Source organism: Cydia amplana, chromosome 3 (assembly GCF_948474715.1).
Source record: "Cydia amplana chromosome 3, ilCydAmpl1.1, whole genome shotgun sequence".
Lineage (NCBI taxonomy): Eukaryota > Metazoa > Arthropoda > Insecta > Lepidoptera > Tortricidae > Cydia > Cydia amplana.
Window position 1 is genome coordinate 7,233,966 of NC_086071.1, and position 23,238 is coordinate 7,257,203.

The window sequence follows — 23,238 nt, forward strand, 5'->3', positions numbered from 1 at the left end:
GTTTTATGCTCGTGATATTCTGAGCAGCCCCGCTTCTAATAAATTCGTTGTAGACTATTCGTTGTATAGGCACTTATCTATTATGGCTATCTTGTAATTTCATGTATATGTGTTACATTCAATTGAACATAAAATATTAATTAACATGTTCGCTTCGGCATTTAGCTTAGGTAATTTATATTTATTCTTATTTTAGTCTCATCTCATACACAACAAGATTTTTAAAATGCGTAGGTATATTCTTCCCGGAATAATTTTAATCGCTTGCTGAGCGCGCGCTAGTTTATCGCTCCCGGCCAAAAGGCATTGTGGTTAATAGTTAAAATTTTAAGTCTTAATGGTGTCCTTTTAGAATGATCCGGCTCAACCTGGCTTTTCATGCCGTGTTTAATCATAATACAGTAAAGTGTAAAAATATGGTCGCATAATATAACTATACTCAAAAATATGTCCCATAATTCTTATTTCGCTGACAAGAGATATGGGACATCTGTTTGAGTATGATGTGTGCACCCATATTTTTACACTTGACTGTACAATGAGATTCTTTAACCTAACCGGGCTAACCGTAACAATGTAAGTAAGATACCTGACTATTTACATTAGCTCTTACCAACATTACTACCTATTATCCTTTCTTGACGTTTGATCAAAGTATCTATCTAATCTATCTAATACCTTTAAACGAGCAATTCTTGTTTATATATATATAAGTATACTAGCTGTTGCCCGCGACTTCGTACGCGTGGATTTGTATATTGGTGGTTATATATTCTACATTAGCTTAGAACATTATGCAGCAAAAGATAGCAGTAGGGACTGTTAATCATTTGTTAATTATTATACACAACCTGGCTACGAAGTTTCAAGCCCCTAACTGAATAAAATTGTTCTCGATATAATCCCTCTCAACCAGCATATTTTCAAGTCCACTATTTAGTAAAACCTACTACCTAACTACCTATTTACGAAGTTTGAAGTTCCTAGCTTTAAATACAATTTGAACTCTACCAACTTTCAACCCCTTCTTAAACCTTTTAGGGGATGAATTTAAAAAAAAAACTGAAATTAGTTTTCATGTATTCTAATAATATGCCTTTATACAACGATTTAGGTCCCGCAATCAAATAAATGTTTGACCTCCATACAAACTTTCAACCCCTATTTAACCCTTTTAAGGGATGAATTTTTAAAAAATCACTTTTCTTGTATTTTTATAATATGCCCTTATACAAAGATTCAACTCCCGCACTCAAAAAAATATTTGATGTGCATACAAACTTTCAACCCCTTTTTCACCACCTTAGGGGATGAATTTTCAAAAACGCTAATATTACTTTTCTTGTATTCTAATAATATGCCTTTATGCAAAGATTCAAGACTCGCGCTCAAAAAAATATTTAATGTGCATACAAACTTGCAACCCCTTTTTCACCACCTTGGGGGATAAATTTTCAAAAACGCTGAAATCACTTTTCTTTTATTCTTATAATATGCCCATAAACAAAGATTCAAGTCCCGCACTCAAAAAAATATTTCATGTGCATACAAAGTTTCAACCCTTTTCACCTTTTTCACCACCTTGGAGGATGAATTTTCAAATACACTGAAATTAGTTTTCTTCTCTTTTATTATAATACCTTTTTACGAAGTTTCAAGTTCCTAGCTTACAATAAAATTTGAACCCCAAGACAAATTTTCATCCCCTTTTTAACCCCCTTAGGGGTTGAATTTTTAATAATGTTCAATTAATGTTACTTTTTAATTTTATGTTACGCGTTTATAAGAAGTTTCTTGGAATTTGTAATGGATTCCATCTTTCAACCCCTTTTTAACCCTGTTAGGGGATGAATTTTTAAAAACGCTAAAATTACTTTTCTTGTATTTTAATAATATGTCCATATACAAAGTTTCAAGTCCCGCACTCAAAATTTTTTTCGATCTCCATACAAACTTTCAACCCCTTTTTCACCACCTTGGGGGATGAATTTTCAAAAACGCTGAAATTAGTTTTCTTGTTTTTTAATAATATACCTTTTTACGAAGTTTCAAATTCCTAGCTTAAAATAAAACTTGTACCCCATACAACCTTTCTTCCCCTTTTTAACCCCCTTAGGGGTTGAATTTTTCAAAATCGCTTCTTATCTCTTGTACACTTTATAAATGCAACCTAGTGTGCAAATTTCAACTTTCTATCTTTTGTAGTTTCGGCTCTGCGTTGATGAATCAGTCAGTCAGTCAGTCAGTCAGGACACTTGCATTTATATATATAGATATATATTTACGGGATCTCGGAAACGGCTCTAACGATTTCGATGAAATTTGCTATATGGGGGTTTTTGGTGGCGAAAAATCGATCTAGCTAGGTCTTATCTCTGGGAAAACGCGCATTTTCGAGTTTTTTTATGTTTTCCGAGCGAAGCTCGGTCACTTAAATGATTGCTCACCTGTTGCTCACTTATTCATTGTGTTTAGTGTTTACTCGATATATATATACTATAGTACAGGCAGACAGACCTTTTAAAAATATTAGGTATATAACTACGACATATAATTAATCGGGAATTACAACGATTTTTAATCACAATGAGTTAAAAAATATTATTTATTGTTTGTCAATTGAATCGGTTCTTAGGTATTTTATTTACGATTACATGAAAGTGTAACTGCATTGATTCACCACACCACGATGGTGCAAAGCGAATCTATTTCCAAACAGCAATCTTATTGTAATCTCACTGTTTGCAAAAACGATAAAAATAAAATACAATAGTAGTTACAGCTACTGCGCACGCGTCCTACTTGTGGAAAACACAAGTTTTTATAAAAAATAAATAAGTAAAACATTTTTTTATAGGTATTGTATTTTAAACAATAGTACAAGTACCATTGCGACTGTGTCCCTGATAGGTAGGTACATGAGCTTAAAAACTAAAAATGGGGATATGAAAGTGGGGGAGGGGTGAAAGGTAACTCCTCGGCGTGTTTCTGCTTCTATTTATCTTCTTATCTTATACCTTTAAACGAGCAATTCTTGTATAGGTACCTATATATTTATTTATTTAGGTATATACAGGGGGATTTGAGCAGGATCCAACCTATTACGCATACAGTAAGTTCTAAACAACGGTTTCTTACCAGTATTTGTGAGATTAACTTTAATTTATTTTATACTGTTTAAAAAAAAGTTTTAATTTATTAACGACGAGTCTGGTTACTTTTGAAAAATCGTATCTCACTCAAGTGTGACATTTAATATTCTTCATACTCAAAGTGCTGTCATAACGGTTAAAAAGGTTTTATCTTTGTTAATTAAATGTTGTAGGGTATCCTTGAGTTTAGATAATTAAATTTGTCCTTACCAAAAAGTATAACAACAGAAAAAAAGAATGATTGTTTTACTTAAATATTGTGGTGAACGATTCTTTTACATTTACTGATTGTGTATATATAGGCTTAGTCCTGCTCCGGGGTTCCCATACAGGATGGCTAAAAAATAACTGCATTGCCGTTGCCAGGGAGGTTTTGGGATTATACTGAGCAAATTTTACTATGGGACCAACACCGAAATCGAGAAATAAAAATTTACCCTTCCAATGGACCACAGCCAAAATGTATGAAAGCCAAATTTTTTTTGGTGACACTAAGGTGACACTAATTAATCCATTTTTAGTGTACCGCACAAACTTTGTTCGCGGTACACTTATTATACAAGTCACAGATGTGTACAAGATCTACAACTTAATGCAAGATTGCCTGTCAAATATCTATCAAAAATGCAGCGGCCATGGACATGGATATAGTGAAGTGCAAACGAGACAATTTTTGGCCAATCTGATGAAATTGTCCGATCGAATCAGGAGGTGCGGATGCAAACGCCAATTTGATTCCCCGATCAAATCAGTAAGTGCGGACACAATAATGCCAATTTTCGAATTTAGTATCTATGGAATGCAAATTGGTGATTAAGTTGTGTACCTACGTGTGGACGCTAGATTAGATTGGCGCCAATTATTTTCCTTATCAAATCTGTCGATTTGCCCCAACGATTTGCCCAGCTCTTCTGGACTCTACTTATTCTATCAATAGAGTCTGTGCGGAAATACAGTCAGACACTCTATCAGCGAAGACAATGTGTAATCACCTAATTCTTCTTTATCAATACTTAAATAGTTACAAGAGCCCTTGAACAGTACTTACAAATGTTTTTATTAGGTTAGGTGTATTTTAACAACAAGATATAAGTATTAACACTATCAGTTAGTGATGTACTGTCTTGACCTGAATTTCTTTGTTATCTACAATGCTACTCATGGCATTGAAAATCGACTTTTATGTTTATGTAGGTAGGTACTAGAGTCAGACCGAGAAAAGTCTGCAGCGATTTTGATAGCCCACGCAGTGCAAGTGTCATTTTAAACGTCAAATTTCTATAAATTTCTGACGTGTAAATAACACTTGCACTGCGTGGGCTATCAAAATCGCTGCAGACTTTTCTTGGTCTAACTCTACTCTCTGTATATCCATACTAATATTTTGGGCGTTTATTTGTGTGATGTGATGAACACAAATATAGTGAGTCAAAGGACTGTCGTATTTCAAACATAGACAGAGAGAGAGTCATACTATTTTTGTCTTACACTAGTACTAGCACCCAAAAGAAAAGGATGAGTATAGTTTTTTTGTTCCTATTTACTGACAAATTGGTTTGACCATCTATATTTGTGTTAAGTCCAAATAATACATTATGGTGACACAAAGAAACTTACATATGATCAGTATGATCACATACAAACATGAACCCTGAAAACAATACACTCCTTTAATTTTGGGGCAGTCGTGTAAAATACTCACTGTTTTCACCAAATAGTGCTTTAATTCTCTTTGCACCAAATTATTAAGCGTCTGATGCGTGATGACACGTGTTGTCATTTATCAAAAGTCACCAGAACCCACCTACAGAATAAATTGTATCGAAATCATGAAGATTGGTAAATCTAACTAGTGCTCATGTTGCATTGTGAAAAACATATTCAGGAATCGATAAGTGCCTGCATAACGCAGGACAATGCCTCAACATTGTTCGCGGACATATGGACGCAAACCATCAGCACGAACGTCTAGTAATGGTTAAGAGCCCATCAACGTGCACACTAGCGTCACTGCTAAATAATCGTGATTATTTCAATTTAACGAAAGATATTTAAAAAGCGGCCAAGTGCGAGTCGGACTCGCTCATGAAGGGTTCCGTATTTAGGCGATTTATGACGTATAAAAAAAAAACTACTTACTAGATCTCGTTCAAACCAATTTTCGGTGGAAGTTTACATGGTAATGTACATCATATATTTTTTTTAGTTTTATCATTCTCTTATTTTAGAAGTTAGAGGGGGGGGACACACATTTTACCACTTTGGAAGTGTCTCTCGCGCAAACTATTCAGTTTAGAAAAAAATGATATTAGAAACCTCAATATCATTTTTGAAGACCTATCCATAGATACCCCACACGTATGGGTTTGATGAAAAAAAAATTTTTGAGTTTCAGTTCGAAGTATGGGGAACCCCAAAAATTTATTGTTTTTTTTCTATTTTTGTGTGAAAATCTTAATGCGGTTCACAGAATACATCTACTTACCAAGTTTCAACAGTATAGTTCTTATAGTTTCGGAGAAAAGTGGCTGTGACATACGGACGGACAGACAGACGGACAGACGGACAGACAGACAGACAGACATGACGAATCTATAAGGGTTCCGTTTTTTGCCATTTGGCTACGGAACCCTAAAAAGGGGGCAGCTAGGCCGCTACGTACTGTATCTTGTATTAAAGTACCTTTTGAATACATCAAACTAGTTTCTATGTTGCTGGATTCGTCAATCTATAAACTCAAAATATAAACGGCCGTTTTAACTTTAGACGCATAGAATAATCAATCAAAAATAATCACGATTATTTAGCAGTGGCGCTAGTGTGCACGTTGATGGGCTCTTAACTAGATGTTTAAATAAATACTTCTGAAAGGGAATACTTGGGATAAAATGGGGACGGCAAACAAGGATACGGCCCGCATGTAGCCTGTAGACGCATGTACCCTCAGGGATGTTACATGCGCGTTGCCGACCTTTTAAAAACCTATGTCTGTGCGCGTGTGTAGGTATATACCTAAGTATGATACCGATTACCGACAAATGTTGTTATTGTTAAGCTACTTCTAGTTTTGCTACTTACTAGACTGAATAATGTATTGAATCGAGAACCATATTGATTTAAGTGCAGGCCTACTTAACCATACTGTTAAATAACACACTAACACAGGACTGCCGGTTCTGGTAGCAGTTAAGAAGAAGGGGAGTACCCACAGCGTGCCATTACCAAGAAAACAATCTTATACCAATGGTACAAGCTCCTCCACTGTACGAGCGGTATGGTTATTTCTATGTTTACTGGACTACCGAAAAAGAGTCGGAAGTGGAAGTACGTTATAGTATAGTACCTATACCTATACGTACACATAGTGCATAGGAAATTATAGGGTGAGATCTTTAGTGTTGTGGAAACGAGTCGCACTGGTAGGTAGGTATCTTGAGCCGCGACGGACTACGAGTTGAAAGGAGCCCACAGGCACTTAAGGTGCTACTGACAACATCATGACAGAAATCGAATTTCATCCACGGTTGCATGGAAAAAAGTTAGCTATTTTTATTTTAAGATAATGTTTCCACGTGTTGCCTTAGCTGGCCCTGACGATAAAACGAAACTTATCACTTACTTTATTTGCAAATATAAAAACCTTGCGATTAAGTCGGGGCCGTGATGGCAAGGGCAAAATGTAGTAATGATCTGATAAACATTGATATGAGTATTATGCCAAAACTAGTGCTATTTTTATTACCTACTTTGTCCTCTCCATGGTTGTATGGAACATGGACTGGATATAGTTGTATCTTTCTCTAGAACGTTCTGTTTTGTATGAGACATTATGTTCTCGCTCGAACATAATTACCCATAAGAAACGGAGAACATTCTCGAGAACGGCATAACTTTAATACTGGGTAATGTTAATTTTTATTTTATTTTACCTTTGATCTTGTTTGTAGGCCGTTTCAGCAGAAGACATACCTGCAATTATAGGACCTGTATCCTCTGAAGTTATCAAAAGTAATCCTTTGAATAATAATTAATTAATTATTGAGTAATAATTGTATTACTTAGCTATATTTTAAATATCGTAAGCCGGAAAGGTACATCATAGCTGCTGCATTGAAAAAACACCCTAACACCTGTACTAATGTATTTACACCTATGATGACGAAATAAAATTATTGATTGATTGATTGATTTGAAAAAAAAAATGTTAAGCTGAGCATGAACCTATAAGCTGAGTAAGTATATGTATTTTATCTTCCTATGGTTTTGAAGCAGGTATGTACAGTCACCTGCAATAATATGTTACACAACGAAGGCCGCGAAAATATCTGACACGATCTTATTTGTAGAGCCATAAGAGCGTGTCACATATTATTGCGACCTTAGAAGAAACAAACAGTACCATAACCCAAATATTGTATTGTATATCATGTAAGGGGTTACTCATAAAGCAAACAGGTTATAGACACACGAATTTCATTCCTTTTTTTACTCATTCAAGCACTTTTTAAAGATGCGAGAGATGATATCATCTTGGGAATGACCTCCCCCCCTCCTTCCTACTTTTCTACGTCATGCTACCGTACCATCATCTGATGTCCAGACCTCCCACCCCCCAATTTGAAATGACGTAATTTATGAATAGCCCCTTACATGATATACAATATTTGGGTTGTGGTACTTACTGTTTGTTTCTATTTGTTTTAGACCAAGAAACTGTATTACCTCAGGCTGCTAAATCAGAAGGTGGACTTGAAAATAAGCGGCAAGAGTTTTTAAAATTTCGACAGCAATTTATTCAACAACAGGTATCTTAGATCCATTTTATTGTATATGCAACATAATAACAAGAACATATAACAATACTCTTAATGAATACCTCAACAATGTTCTGTTCGACTTAGTGAAGTTTTGTTATTATATTTTGTAAATTTTTGTGCTAATAAAAATATTACTTACAATTGCAATAGAACAAACCACAAACTTAAAAGTATATGTAAGATAATCGCGAAAGGTCGCGAAATTCACGACAACGCATGGTTCCAAGACCTTGCCCGAAAACGCGCCAACCCAAGAAGAACAATCCACCTGTTGGCACTGCCGAGATGGCTCCCTTATTGAAGATATCTTATTGATACGGTTTTATCACCCCCTGGCACTGACTAAAATAACCGACTTGGTTTCACATTACTTCTCAAAACTTTTTTGTAGTAGAAGCGTTGCGAGACTTGCACCTTTTTATTACATGTAGGTAATGTTTTTGATGGGATCTCATCTCTTTTTGTAGGCAGTTCTTCTGTTCGGGTACTCATACCCATACCTAGGGTAACGGCACCAGTGGCCAGCCAGGTACCAGTGGTCAGCCTTTTGAGTCGTTTATTGGTCATAAATATCTGGTATATTCGTTTAAACAAATCGCGAGTACTCAAATAGGAGCTTTGATTCCTTATTGGTTAATACGTCACACGACAGGTGCGGTGAGGGAACGGGGGGAAGAGATATACTCGTTCATACAGGTGCTGTTTGTCGACGAGTGCAATAGTGTCATGTCCGCCATATTTTTTTCTGCACGTGGAGTTCTCTTAACAGGCAAGAAAAACTATGTTTTAATGTTAAAAGTTATTGTTTTTGTTAATGATTGGTTTATTTATTAGTTTATCTATTAACATGCATTATTTTTGAATGAAAATGTCAATATTTCACTTATAAATTGAGGGGGCTGGCCACTGGATAACACTTTTTTCCAAAGAATCCAGTGCCCAGCCCCCCACGGCTGACCTTTGGGTTATTCATTTATTTTATTATTTTCGAGCCAATGCGACCGTTAGGACCGTTAAATTTACATTTTCAAATTTAGTTAGGCATGCCCTAGTCAATTTAAAGCAAAACCCAGTAGTCAGCCGCATTTGAAATAACGTTTTAATGCGGCTGAGCACTGGGTTTCGCGGATCCAGTACTCAGCCATTGACCTTGCTTGGTACGTCGCCGCCAAAAATATGTCCACATTTTTAAACCCTAATCTCATTGAAATAAAGTTCAAAAGTGTATACATATTTTTGGCGTTAACTATACCTATCATTTTGCTTTTTCCTGGTCGGTATATGACTTTGTTTATTAATGATAATTAGATCTGCATAGACTCAATTAATTATTTTTTACCGAATACCTGCTAGGAACATAATTATATATTACCTGATTTACCTCGTTAATTTTTGACGGATTCATTATTAGAAAATAAATATTGCGATTCTTAGTTTGCAAGAATAGTGTTAGTTAATTAAGTACCTATGGCCAACAAATTTCGTGTCATAAGAATTGTATGTACCTATAAGTATTTTTTTTTATTAAATAAGTAAACAGGTAGGTAAGTAATACATGTATGCAAAAAAATTATAAACTAAAATTAAAAACTACAATAACAATAACTAAAATTATTAATAAAAAATTGATATTTGTTTAACATCGTTGATTTTGATATATGCAAAAAATTATAAACTAAAATTAAAAACTACAACTAAGTACAATAACGATAACAAAAATTATAAAGAAAAAATAAATATTATAATATCGTTGATTTTGATATAAATATTAGTGATTTTGATCTAATTATTATGAATAGTTTATATAGGCTGAGTACTGGGTACACAGAGGCTGCTTACTCGATTTTGGAGGCTGACTACTGGAGAAAAGTGCCACTTTTTGTTTAAACTTAATTAGACATATTATAAAGAGGATTGTTATTTATTTAAATATTTTGTTTTAAAACTCTGATAAATAATTGATCTAACCATGTCATTTGTTTAGTTACCCGACTAATCCTGTAGAAATGCCGAACGTTCAAACTTAAAAAAGTCGTTATAAGGCTGACTACTGGTGCCTTTACCCTACTACGTATACACATATCATAACTATACACATCTTCATTCATACTCACATCGTACATCGTAGTGTACCGTGTACCTTTACTTTACCTACTATTTGTAGGAACTGCAAGAGTAACTTTGTAATAGCATATATTTATATGGGACTACAAACTTACTTATGCAGTTCTTAAATCTTTAAAACGTGACTGATATTGAAATATTGTTAGGTTTTCTATGGCTTGATAAGCTGAAAACTACTTATGTTTAAAATTTGAAACTTGTAGGTAGGCTAGAAGTACCTTAGAATTATGATGATCGTGAGTGAGTGAGTGAGTGAGTGTATCAGTGACAAAGCTAAGACACTTTGACGTACAATAATTCTTAAACTACCTACAAGTTCAAATTGAATGTTTTTGAGAATAAGTATGTATATCTAAAGCATGTTAAGCCCTGTATGTCACAGAAAATTCAGGGTTCTGGCTAAAGAGCCAGCACAAAATTACAGGACGTCGAAAATGGCCTGAATCGCTTCGAGAAAAGGACGGATGGTACGGCCGTGCCTCTTTGTTTTGCTCGACTTGGCGGGGGCACTGCCGTGCCCCCAGATTTATTAATTCTTCGCGGAATTTCCTGGATCTAGATGTTGGACTCAGTAAAATCCTATATAGGGGATCTAATACGGCACCAGCCTGGCTAGCACATGATTGGCGCGACAGTATCTCGAGGCGAGATAAGACTACCCGTCTTTTTCTAAGTATGTTAATAAAAGAGGGACAGGTAGTCTATCTCGCCGCGAGATACTATCGCGCCAATCATGTGCTAAGGGTGCAGTGTAAATGTAATCCACTCAGGTGACATCCGTACTAACTTTATGGATAAAAAAGTCAAATCTAACATGGTTCTGATAAGCGTTATTGTCTCTTTCCATCATTTTGACTTTAATTTGTTTTAGAAAAATCATACATAAGCAGATAATTGCTATGTTAATTTAGGTTAAATGGGTCAATTTCTGAACACGATTTTTTTTCTGTCCGTGATGAAAATCGTGGGTTTGCATCAGATAATACTTACCATTTTTTTTTTACATAAAGAAGTCACACTTTCACACCGAGTTCCATATGAATTCACTGATTAATTGGTTTTTAGAGTACACTTAAAAATACCTAAAGGCTCAAATTACTGCTCCCGTGCCCTGTCCGGAATCTACTTTTGAGCATAATGAAAAATCCTACGAAAAATTCTACATTAGTATCACTAATTTAGTGTCAAATACTTAAACTAGATGATATTTACTATCACTGAGCACATACACTATTAACTTCATTGTGGTAAATAACTCGTGATCGATGTTTAAATTTTGTCCGAGCGCGCGAGTACAATTTCGTCGGCAAAACTCACAGGGCTCTGACAGCCGACGTCTGTATTTGAACCGCCTCGTGTCCCGCCTCACCTGTACTGGCAGTATTCGGCTGTCTTTCAAAGCAAACGGATGTACGTCAAGCCGTGGCGTGTTTGAGCAAATCGCGTAAGTATTTCGGAATCCGGGTGGGCGACAATTTTTTTCTAATTTCGATGCCCCTTATAAATTTTATTTTCCACATAGCTTTTCAATAACAATTGTCATATTTAGGAGCCCTTTATGTATCTTTATGTAAGCGATAACATAACAGTTTGGTCAAACACGATTTAAATTTTTGGCGAATTTTTTTATTACGAATTCTAATTTCCGTGCCCTAATTCCCATAGCAAATTTACCTAAAACAGCTGATTAAGTGGCACGGGAATTAGAAAGTATTACATTTATTGTCAACAAATCTTTTATTGGGGGCACTTTAAGTTAATTGGCAATGTTTACGTCATATTATTTTTACATTTATGTATATTGGCATTGAATATATATTATATGTAATAATAATATGACGTATATCTTTTTATTTTGCATTTAAGGAAATCTTAAAGAATGCACAAAAATTTGTGAACGGTTTTTTAGTATAAGTACTATAGTACATACAGGGTGGACCCGAATAACCCGGGCAATTTTAATACGTAAGGTAAGGTGGGGTAAGACGACACCGGGGTAAGACTATCACTTGTATGGAATCCTTGTACTGTTAGTCTTGCCCCACCTTACCTTATTCATTGATCATATTATAACATTAAAATATTATATAAACATAAAACTATTTCTGGAATTATTACATATTATAATACCTGTACCAAAGGTTACATGAAACAAAATGAATCAAATTTGCAATGTTTTTTTTTTGTAAATTTGACAGCTGACAGCGTATACCGTATAAAGTTTAAATATCTGGGAGACCGAGCTTTGCTTGGAAAACATATACCTACCTAAAAACTCAAAAATGCGCGTTTTCCCAGAGATAACACCTAGCTAGATCGATTTTTCACCCCAAAAAACCCTCATATAAAGTCCGTCAACCAAATCTTGTCAGTAGTAAAAGGCGGCAAATTTGAAAAATCGCGGGTTAGCAACACTGTGTTCAAATAATTCCAAAAACGCGTGTCATCTGTGTTTTATCTGTGGAATATGGATCGTGAATGACAGCCGTCACCTTATTTGTTTTCATTTGGTTTTCATTCTGAATCGTTTCTGTTTCAAGAGATATTTCTGCTGTCACCATTAAATACCAATACATTAAATAAGAATAAGCAAAGCTAAGGGGCCTACAATGTACAATCATGCTCGTTGATGGTAAACATTACTAAAAATTGAGGTTATGACAAGTACTGGAAGAACTCTTTCGAACTTTTAAGATTATGTTCAGTTTTTTTGTTTTAGGGTTAAAAGGCATAAATAAAATTAAAACGTATGCCTAAATCTATCCAGCAAGACCATAAATCGTGTCCTGGAAACCGTCCATAGGCCCACATGTCTAATATTTTCAGCAATCAGTTGTGACTATTTACAAAGGTAAACCTTTTAAACAGTATTAAGAGCCTTGATTATATCGCCGTTCTTTCGGAATATCTACCTAATCCATACATGTTTGTTGCAGGATTAAATCTTGCCCAATATAAGGCGTTCGTAGTAGGTAGTATCTCTTCAGACAATACTTACCTATGGCGGTTTATGTACGTGTACAACGCAACCAAGTCGAAAAATAAACTTATTATTTAAAAATGTAACAAAAATATTGAGAGCAATGGAACAGATTATTCTTGTAAAAGTTGTAATTAATCATTATGTTAATCATCAAGAAAATAGATTATGTAGGCTGATTTGATTCATGCACTCAGTTACTGCACATATGTACCTATGGGAAATCCTAGTTTATACTTGCTGAAGTAGGGATGTATCTATTTAAAAGAAGTTTTAAGTCACTGTACATACCTGTTTGTTAAATAAAAGAAAATAATTTATTCAGCGTGCATATGAAGCACTAGTAGTAGATGATCAAATTTCATTCGAAATCGTTAGAGCCGTTTCCGAGATCCCCGAAATATATACAAGAATTGCTCGTTTAATAGATTAGTTGTTATAAATTAGCTTTTCTAATACAAGAAAAAATAAATATATATCCTATTCTTACTATATTATAAATGCGAAAGTATCTCTGTCTGTCTGTCTGTTATCTCGTCACGCTTAAACCGCTGAACCAATATCATCTTGATGATATTTGGCATGGAGATAGTTTGAGTCCCGGGGAAGGACAAAGGATCTGGGGGCACGGCAGTGCCGCCGCCAAGTCGAGCAAAACAAAGTGGCACGGCCGTACCATCAAATCTCAATAACATTCTATCAAAATAACATTTAATGCACTTTACAATCCCTTATTTTTGTCACTGACACAATCACTCACGATCATCATTATTTTAAGGTACTTCTAGCATACCCAAATTTGAAACGTAATTTGGTTTTAGCTTTTTAAGCCAATAAAAATCTAATAATACTGCAATATTAGTCACGTTCTAAAGATCTAATAACTGCATAAATAAGTTTGTAATCCCATAGAAATATATGCGATAACAACGTTACCTTTTAGTTCTTACAATTAGTAGGGAAAGTAAAGGTACACTACGACGTACGATGTGAGTATGAATAAAGATGTGTATACATAGTATCAGTATGGTATGGGTATGATTACCTGAAAAGAAGGACAGCCTACAAAAAGAGATGGGATCCTATCAAAAACATTACATGTAAAAAGATGCAAGTCTCGCAACGCAGTTCTTCTACTACAAAAAAGTTTTGAGATGTAATGGGAAACCAAGTCGGTTATTTTAGTTAGTGCCAGGGGGTATTAAAATCGTAATACTATTAGATACCTTATTAGGGTTCCGTAGCCAAATGGCAAAAAACGGAACCCTTATGGATTCGTCATGTTTGTCTGTCTGTGATAGTCTTACCCCACCTTACCTCATATGTGGTCAAACAATTTTTTGTGTTATGAATTTATGAAGGCAGCATATTCGATTTCTTCAGATTAACTTACACAATAACTTCTTCTCACTGTGCCCCTATTTACTTATTTCTTAGTATCATTTCCTATACGGCCATATACCAGATCATACACCTTGTACCTATCTACATGCAGATACATCATGACACTTTTTAATTTAATGAATAGTTTTGTATGTATGTATGTATGTAAGTAGGTATTGTTTTGAAATATGTACATTTTACTAAGAAAGAGAGATTAGTTGCCATTAAAATCAAGGAAACGATTAGTCAAATACGTAGTTTTTAGTGTATCATACTTTCGTAGATTTGTCGTCCGAAACTAAAATTAAAGAAGGTAAATATGTTCGATGCCGCTTCAGTATGGTTAAAGTACATTATTGTAGATTAAAATATACATAAATAATAGTTTTAACTACCAAAATAAGTTAAGAAAACAATTCCTGTGCCATGTTCTAATTTCCGTGCTAGTAAAATCTAATTCCCATGGACACACTAATTCCCGTGCCCTGACCAAAATTTTAAATTGAAATAACTTTTATAGTTTTATGAATATTTTTACCCCATAAGAAAATTAATGTTTATTATATTTTTTATCAAATTATCAGCATAATTTTTTTTGTGTAATGTTAGTATTTCAAAATTCCATGGGAATTAGACAAAAATGCTCGTTTGGTGAAATTGACCCAAATAAGGTACAAGTATAACAGATTATGCTTTTTTCCTATAGAATGAGTACATCGATCGATACACCCAATTGCGTGACATGGAGGCAAGGTCTGGCATGCTCAATTCGCGGTCCATCGGAGAGGTGCGTGTGCTGTCCGTCACAGACTGGCCGGCACATGACCTGCTGCTCATGACCGAGACCTCTTCCACGCAGCCCCGGACCGATATTAAAGGAGTGCTTGGTATACTAAAGACATATAAACTGTTTAGACGACAACGGTTTCACTCACTTGAATTTTTAGTCGCTATTGGCAACATGTTTCGGGCCCTTCGGGGGTCCTTCTTCAGGCTCCAGTGCTCGCGGCGACTGCAACTCGTGCACTGATCGCGCAGCCCGCCTCAAAGACATAATTATGTAATATACCTACCCCTCTAATGCGCGGCGGATCCGTACGAGGAACCTATTAGAAAAAAAAAATCCGGCACACCAGAGCTTAATTGTGTGACATGGAGGTGAGAGCTTGTCACTATTGTAGCGAAAAGCGCGCGCATTCCGCATCTCAACGAAATTAAAGACTTCCTCGTATACTAAAGTCGTATAATATAATCAGACCAATACGCTCAACTTTCGTAGTAGGTAGCTATAATGCTTAAGCCTGAATGCTTGTTCCCATTTGCAACAGGGCCTAAGATACTCCAGCAGCTAAGTGTTCAAATTTTGAAGATACGCGATGAAGTCCTAGCCATGGGTAGAGAGCTGATGAGGCGACGCTTGGATATATTGAAATTTGTACGCGCTATACAACGCAACGACCAAAGGGTGTTTGTTTACGAAGGTCACGTAAGTACAATCAGACCGCATCATACAAAGAGTCCAAAATGCATGTGCGCGTTATTGTTTTAGAATTCCCCCGCGAGCGCATGTAACTCCTTATTTAAATTCATCAGGCATTCTCAAAATGGCTTACAGAAGAGAACTCCATCTTTCTTCCTTATTGTTCGGTGTAGTAAAGTTTGCAAAACCGGAGTATCTCTTTGAAAAGTTCACCTGGCGCTCAAACACTTCAATGAAATATGGCCTTAGATCGGTCAGCAGCAAATTAGTAGCTTCACATCACTGCACCACCGCTTTTCGAGGTAGTTTTAAGCGACACCTTCTTCAGATTCAAAAAGAACTGCCTCTTGGCGGTAGAGCAATACTCTCTTACCTACCTTCTTATCTCTGATAATAGTGATAATAGCCCAGTCCAAACAATACATTAAACTATATAGGTACATATATATATATATATATATATATATTTATTTATTTTTTATAACTTGCACTCCGCGCTCCGTTCCGTCACCTATTTTATTTTCCTTTTTTACTTTAGGTTCTTTGTTATTTTATTAGGGTCCGACTGAAAACCAGCGTTGCAGTTAATTTTTCTGCAACATCATGCTGAGTCGAGCCCCTTTTTAACATCACGTTGTTTTGTTTATATGTAAACATAATTTTAATTTGTTCTTAAGTGTTTAAGATTTTATGTTTAAATGCTTAGACTAAATACACATTATTAGATCTAAGTAAGTATGTTCAAATGTACCATTAATGTGATGTTAAATAAAGTTTTTCTATGTCTATGTCTATGCCTAGAAAGTAGTAAATTAGATAAGACTGACAAACTCGGAACAATATAACGTTCCACAGGCACAGTATAAATGTAGGTGGCTAAATTAAGTAAAGTATAATCTGGCGATTTAAGGTGACGGTAGAGGTGGGTAAATTTTCAGATTCTGTCAATTTACCCCATTTCACACACAAGCGCACTTCACGCACACTACCTCACTTTACTGGGACAGGTCATTGACCCATCAAGTTTTTTTAAGATTGCGTTTTGAGTTTAGTGTTAACCACTGACCTCTTTTGAGGAACAGAAACTGTAAAAACGTTCCATAGAAAGAAGAAAGAGAAACAATACATTAAATCTTGCTCTCCTTGTCTGTTCATGTCACACGTGACGTATTTAAATTCTAATTTAATTCATTTGATTGTTAACTATTTTCTGCATATTATGGCTTTGTCGAGATACGCGTTTTGTAAAGTTAAACCGAATAAACCCAGATGTCATTAAGTCAGATGTAAAATGTTATTTACTACTCTATACGGTTATTCATAAGGCGAAAAATCAATTCAATTAAAAATTTAAATAAATAAAGTTTCGGCAGGGTGGAAATTTAATTAAGGCCGACAAAATAAAATTTAATAATATATGTCGGCTGATGTACCCCTAAGATCTTTACAGATTTACTTGTACGAGTATCCTATATTCGCTATTTATTTTGCTATTAAATTTATAAAATTAAAATAAATAATTAAATATTATACTGGCATTCCACCGCTATTATTTCAGTGCTGAACTGATTATCTTCGATCGTAGCCTTGATGATGTAGTTGTACTTACACTTACGGCGGTAGGAGCGGCAATGAACCCCGCGCAGCGTAGAACGAGAGGTGCGTTGGGATAAGTGCATATACATATAATTCTTCGTGCGTCTGTCTGTCTGTCCGTCCGTCTGTCACAGTCTATTTTCTCCGAAACTACTGGACCAATTCAGTTGAAATTTGGCACACATATGTAAATTTGGCACACAAATGTAAATTTGTGACCCAAAGATGGACGTGTAACGTAAATAAAATGTATTTTAGAGAATTTGAAATACGGTAGCCATTTTGGGGGGGGGGGGGGGGGGGGGTAAATGAAAAAATTAAAAAATATGTTTTTTAAACTATATAGTGTTACATATCAAATAAAAGAGCTCATTGTAAGAATCTCAAACATAACTTTTTTTATAATTTTAGGATTAATAGTTCAGCAGTTATTCATGAAAATAGGCAAAAAATGATCATTCTCCGCCCACTTTCTCCGAAACAACTGGATCTAAAATTTTGAAAAAAATACACAAAGTAGTTCTTTACCTATATATGTCAGGAAAATGTATAAGAAATGTGCAGTCAAGCGTGAGACGGACTTAATATACGGAACCCTTAGAATGCGAGTCCGACTCGCACTTGTTTTTGTTTAGCTCTTATTAGGTTTAAGGAGTTTTATGAGTGAAAAAAGAAGTTTTTTGTTTTATGTGCCCGCGTTATTGCCGATCGATTGTGTTTTAAACGATAATTAGACAAAAAAACTTGTTTTTCACCCAACGAATATAGATCCCCATGACACATCTTCCAAGTCGCCTTTGGATAGGCTTAATTTTAAAAATAATTGAAATAATGTTCTATATCATTCATACTTGCAAAAAAAGACTAAAAATAATTTACGTGACCAATGCTTATTATTAGTAAATATCTTACAATTTAATATCTGATATATCACACGATACAAAAAAATGGCCGCAAAGTTAAAAGTTTATTTATTTACGTTACTAGTCCATCTTTGGATCACCGACTCTTTGTCATATGTGAAAAATGTGTACCAAATTTCAATTGAATTAGTCTATTAGGGGCAGACACACGAGTGATCTTAAAAGGGATTTTTTTCTTGAATGATTTGTATGTACTTACCCCAACGCACCTCACGTTCCACGCGGCGCAGCGTAATCAGTAAGTACCTAATAATTAGTGTCCGACCGAAACACAAATTTCTGTATATATAAATATTGTTGTCCTACTTGCTCGCCAACTTTTGGTCTTTGTCACATAGTTTAGTTTCATAATACGAAGTACTATTTCGTATGTTTCGGCCAGGCCGAAAGATTCGGCCGTTTTTTGGCCGAAACCGAAACTACGGCCGAAACATGATTTTATGGCCGAAACCGAAACCGAAACCGAATCTTCGGTCGGACACTACGAATAATCACAATGGTCTAAGTACCACAGACCCTACTGTCGCTTAAGTCCTTTATGCCAATCTCTGCCTATTAGAACTTATAAAAAAAAAAGAAACCGAGTAATTATATCCAACTACCGAACCTGCTTACAAATTTTCTCGAGATATTTGAGAAATGTGATATGCAAAGGAGAACATTCGAACAAACGAAAGTATTTTTGCCCAAGCTGAAACGGAGACCTTCGCCTACGCTCGGTCAGTGATGGTTTAGGTACAGTCAGCTGCAGGTCACCCCTGCATAGAAGATTGTATGCAGGGGTGGTACCTTTTCTCTGCAGCTGACTGTACACCTATAAAAAATTGTTGTACCTGCTGCAATTTTATACCGGTACCGTACTTTATATTTCAACAGGTATAGTACCTTCAAAACGAAGCGGTATTGATAAATAATAACGGTACCGTACCGCCTATAAATAATAATAATAATTCAGCCTATATACAGGGTGGTCCAAACCTTGACGTCCAAAAATTTTTTTTTAGATTCCTCACGTCGTGGGCTATCAGAATATACCCCATGTATGTTAGCCGATTTTTCGTAGTTATCGAGTTATGATTTTTTTTTACTTTTAACTTTTCATATGAAATTCCGGGGTTCCCATACAGAGTGGCTAAAAAATAACTGCATTTCCGTTGCCAGGGAGGTTGTAAAAGTTGCTCAGTATAATCCCAACACCTCCCTGGCAACGGAATGCAGTTATTTTTCAGCCACTCTGTATGGGAACCCCGGAATTTCATAGGAATAAGAATAAGAATAAGAATTGTTTATTGCCACATACATGAACATAAAATAGAGTTAGAATTACTTACATAATAAAATAAAACAGTTGTTATCATATACAAAACAAAAGTGAGAAGATCTTTGTATTAGGCACAGGGTTCCAGTCTCAGCGTGTGCCGGGCCTAGGTGCCCGGCGCTGGTTTTCAGACCGGTCCCAGACTATGGACGGTCGGAGAATATTACCTACATAGGAAAAGTTAAAAGCTTAAAAAATCATAACTTGAAAACTACGAAAAATCGGCTAACATACATATGGGGTACATTATGATAGCCCACGATTTTTGGACGTCACGGTTTGGACCACCCTGTATAGACAATAATCTCAACGCTAGCCCAATGCGGATTGGGGACTTCACACACAGCTTTGAATTTCTTCGCAAATGTATGCACTACGAGTATGCAGGTTTCCTCACGATGTTTCCTCCTTCACCGAAAAGCTAGTGGTAAATATCAAATGATATTTCGTACATAAGTTCCGAAAAACTCATTGGTACGAGCCAGGATACCAATGAGTTTTTCCTTACCGCTTATACCGTAAAGAAATAATGCAGTCTCTGCTTTGCACGATTATTGTGTGGACATAATTCTTATAATCACCGAAACATACATACCTCTACGCACAGAATGTCATTGAAATAAAACATTGTTTTTTATAGTAAATTAATATAACATTCGATTTATACACATAACAATAAGCAGGCCAGGCCGCAGCGATATTGGCCTGTAAGCTTCATTTCGGTCTCCAAATCCGCAAAACTCGCTGGTACTAAATGCTGGTCTTGCCGTTATTAATTATCTTGATTCTTGAAGATTATCAGAACAGCACGTTACGTAATCGCATACATAGACGGAACGAACGTAGGTGTAGACACTGCAAGTCTTTAGGTATTAAACGAATTACGCTTCGTATTAATAGATGAGTAATATTTAAATGAACATATAATATTCTCTAACATAAATACAAGATTACAATTAATTGACATCAAAAGTCATTGACGTACAGAAGTCATATACATTTTTATAATGACGCAAAATTGATACCAGCATAATGAAAATCAATCCCAATCAGTAAAACGAGTTTTTAAACTTTTTTCATTTTAAGCGGGTTTTGAAGGAACAAGTTACTTAAATTCGATTGTAATCGTATTGTTTTAGGATAATTTACTGCTGTTTTCGACCGTTACGACCCGTAAATAACAACAACTCACATTTAAAATTTGACTGGAGCTCGACGTGATTATATTTATTTACCCTATTTTATGAAATACAATTTATCTACTGGTATACATTTTCGTATGCGTATATGATGAAATGTCTTTATTAATGTCAAAAACGAGCTATGACGATGTACACGTCTGCTTCGATGCAAGGCCAACGGCCATCTGACTCGAAGAAGAGTTTTGAGTGATGTCGTCAATGTATGGAAATTATACGAAAGTTTACATTTGGGATTGAATTTCTGTGTTGTATTTGTGAGTAAAAATATAAGTAGATAATAATCTGGTAGTTTAGTTATCTAGCCTTCAAAATCCCACAACAACTCAATTACTGTCAAAGACAAAACTGTAATGCGTCTTGCTCAAACGGAACTCCATATTTTGATTTTTGGACACTTTTAGTGTCGATTTGTAGAGAATTACAGGAAATAAAAAAAAATATGGCGTGAAGAGCCGGTACACGGCTTCTTCGTGAACAGATTTGCGTATAATTTAATGCAGTTATTAATCATTCATTGAACAAATTGATTGCACAAAGTGAGGTCTAAATCGAAAACGTCATATACCGTCCCCTTAAGCAAGTGTTCTGATTTAAATTGTAGGTATAATGCACAAAAAAAATGAAATGAAGAAAAAAGGCACGAAAGGCAAGAAACGGGGTGAAAGTCGATTTATACATATTATTATTTCCTTTATTTATTTTTCTTCTTAGGTTAGGATTTTAAGAATATATGCATATGCAGACTTTCTGGCAATAAGGCAAAAAAAAAGATCAATATATACCTATTTATTTCATGAAATACAGAGTATCAATAAAAGCAGTAGGTACACTAGGTACAGTGATCGCACACTATAGGCACAGCCTGTATTGTGGGAATCTTAGAGAAATACCGAATAATGATTTTCCCGCTATAAATATCATTCAAAGCACTTACATTTTAGGTAAATAAGATTTTTTTTATTTTAAACATTATGTACTTATTGGCAGTAGGGCATGCGACTCTGGACGTGTTGACACTTAGACCTATATGGACCTATATGCCCCTAAACGTTCAAAATCAACATTTTAAAGTCAATTCTACCAGCTAACATAAGGAAACAACTCAAAATTTGCATCTGATTACTTTGCCCCACATGTGGATAAAATGAATCTTTCTCATTCGTTTTTGAACAATCAAAGAGAGCCTTTACCAGTTGGTGTGGCGAAATTACAATTGTGGCATTGTAGCATAGCAGGAAGCGAGTGAAAATTAACAGAAAATGCTGTACGAGTTCCTATACGTTCGGCGAAAACGCACACACACCAACGTCCAACACATTGTAATATATTTGTATTTTTACTATAGGTTTACATCTGCAGATGGATAAAAATAAAAGAACTGTTTCAAAATGTGCATTCGGTTAAAATATATACCAGATGTGCGTGGCCAGATTTTATCATGTACCTCGCTACCGACTGAACGTTTCACCACACCAACGCGATAAATACTTACTGTAAAATTTATTGTTTAAAATCATTACTCTACCAATCACCACTCTACCATCATCCATTGAATCCATTCTACCAATCAACATGAGGAAACGACTCAAAATTTGCATAAACTTACATTGCCACTCTTGTGGATAAAATACCACGTTCGCGTCAGCTTTAGAAGAATAAAGAGAGTCCTTACAAGCTGGTGTGGTGAAAAAACAATTGTAAATATCTACCTATATTATACAAATATACAGGGTGCCATTTGAGTCGTGATCAGTAATATGTTTTTCAAACTCCATAAACAACGACCAATTTAATGCACCTACTCTTACTAAAATCAGACAAGATTTTTTTTATTTTTTGTCATTTATTTTACTTTTATAAGTGGATTTAGGATATTACAACGGCTTATTACGAGGGTGAATCAAAAAGTCCTTAGAAATAGGGTCAAAAACAAACGAATATCATTTTTATTTTTTTTACTTTTCAACATAATTTCCTTCTTGTTCTATACATTTATTATACCGTTTTTCAAGTTTTTTTAATCCATCATAAAAAAACGATTTTTCTTGAGCCTCAAAAAACTCCTCTACGGCACCCATGACCGCGTTGTTGTCGTCAAATTTAGTTCCGCGAATGTGCTCCTTTAGTTTCGGAAACAAGTGGAAATCACTAGGAGCTAAGTCTGGCGAGTAGGGCGGATGATCAAAGATCTCAAAACCAGCTTGGCGGATTGCAGTGAGAGCCATTTGTGATCGATGAGCCGGAGCATTATCATGGTGAAAAA

The 23,238-nt window shown here is 35.3% G+C and overlaps 1 protein-coding gene across 1 annotated transcript in view; it reads left to right on the top strand.

Moving 5' to 3' along the window:
- Positions 1-6,395: 6,395 nt before the first annotated feature.
- LOC134662660 (myosin-11-like) overlaps positions 6,396-23,238 on the top strand; it is a 30,541-nt gene continuing 13,698 nt past the window's right edge. Inside the window, exons 1-5 of the mRNA XM_063518933.1 lie at positions 6,396-6,476; positions 7,100-7,160; positions 7,857-7,957; positions 15,163-15,343; positions 15,785-15,942. Of these exons, the coding sequence (XP_063375003.1) occupies positions 6,396-6,476; positions 7,100-7,160; positions 7,857-7,957; positions 15,163-15,343; positions 15,785-15,942 (582 nt within the window). The remainder of the gene's footprint in view (positions 6,477-7,099; positions 7,161-7,856; positions 7,958-15,162; positions 15,344-15,784; positions 15,943-23,238) is intronic.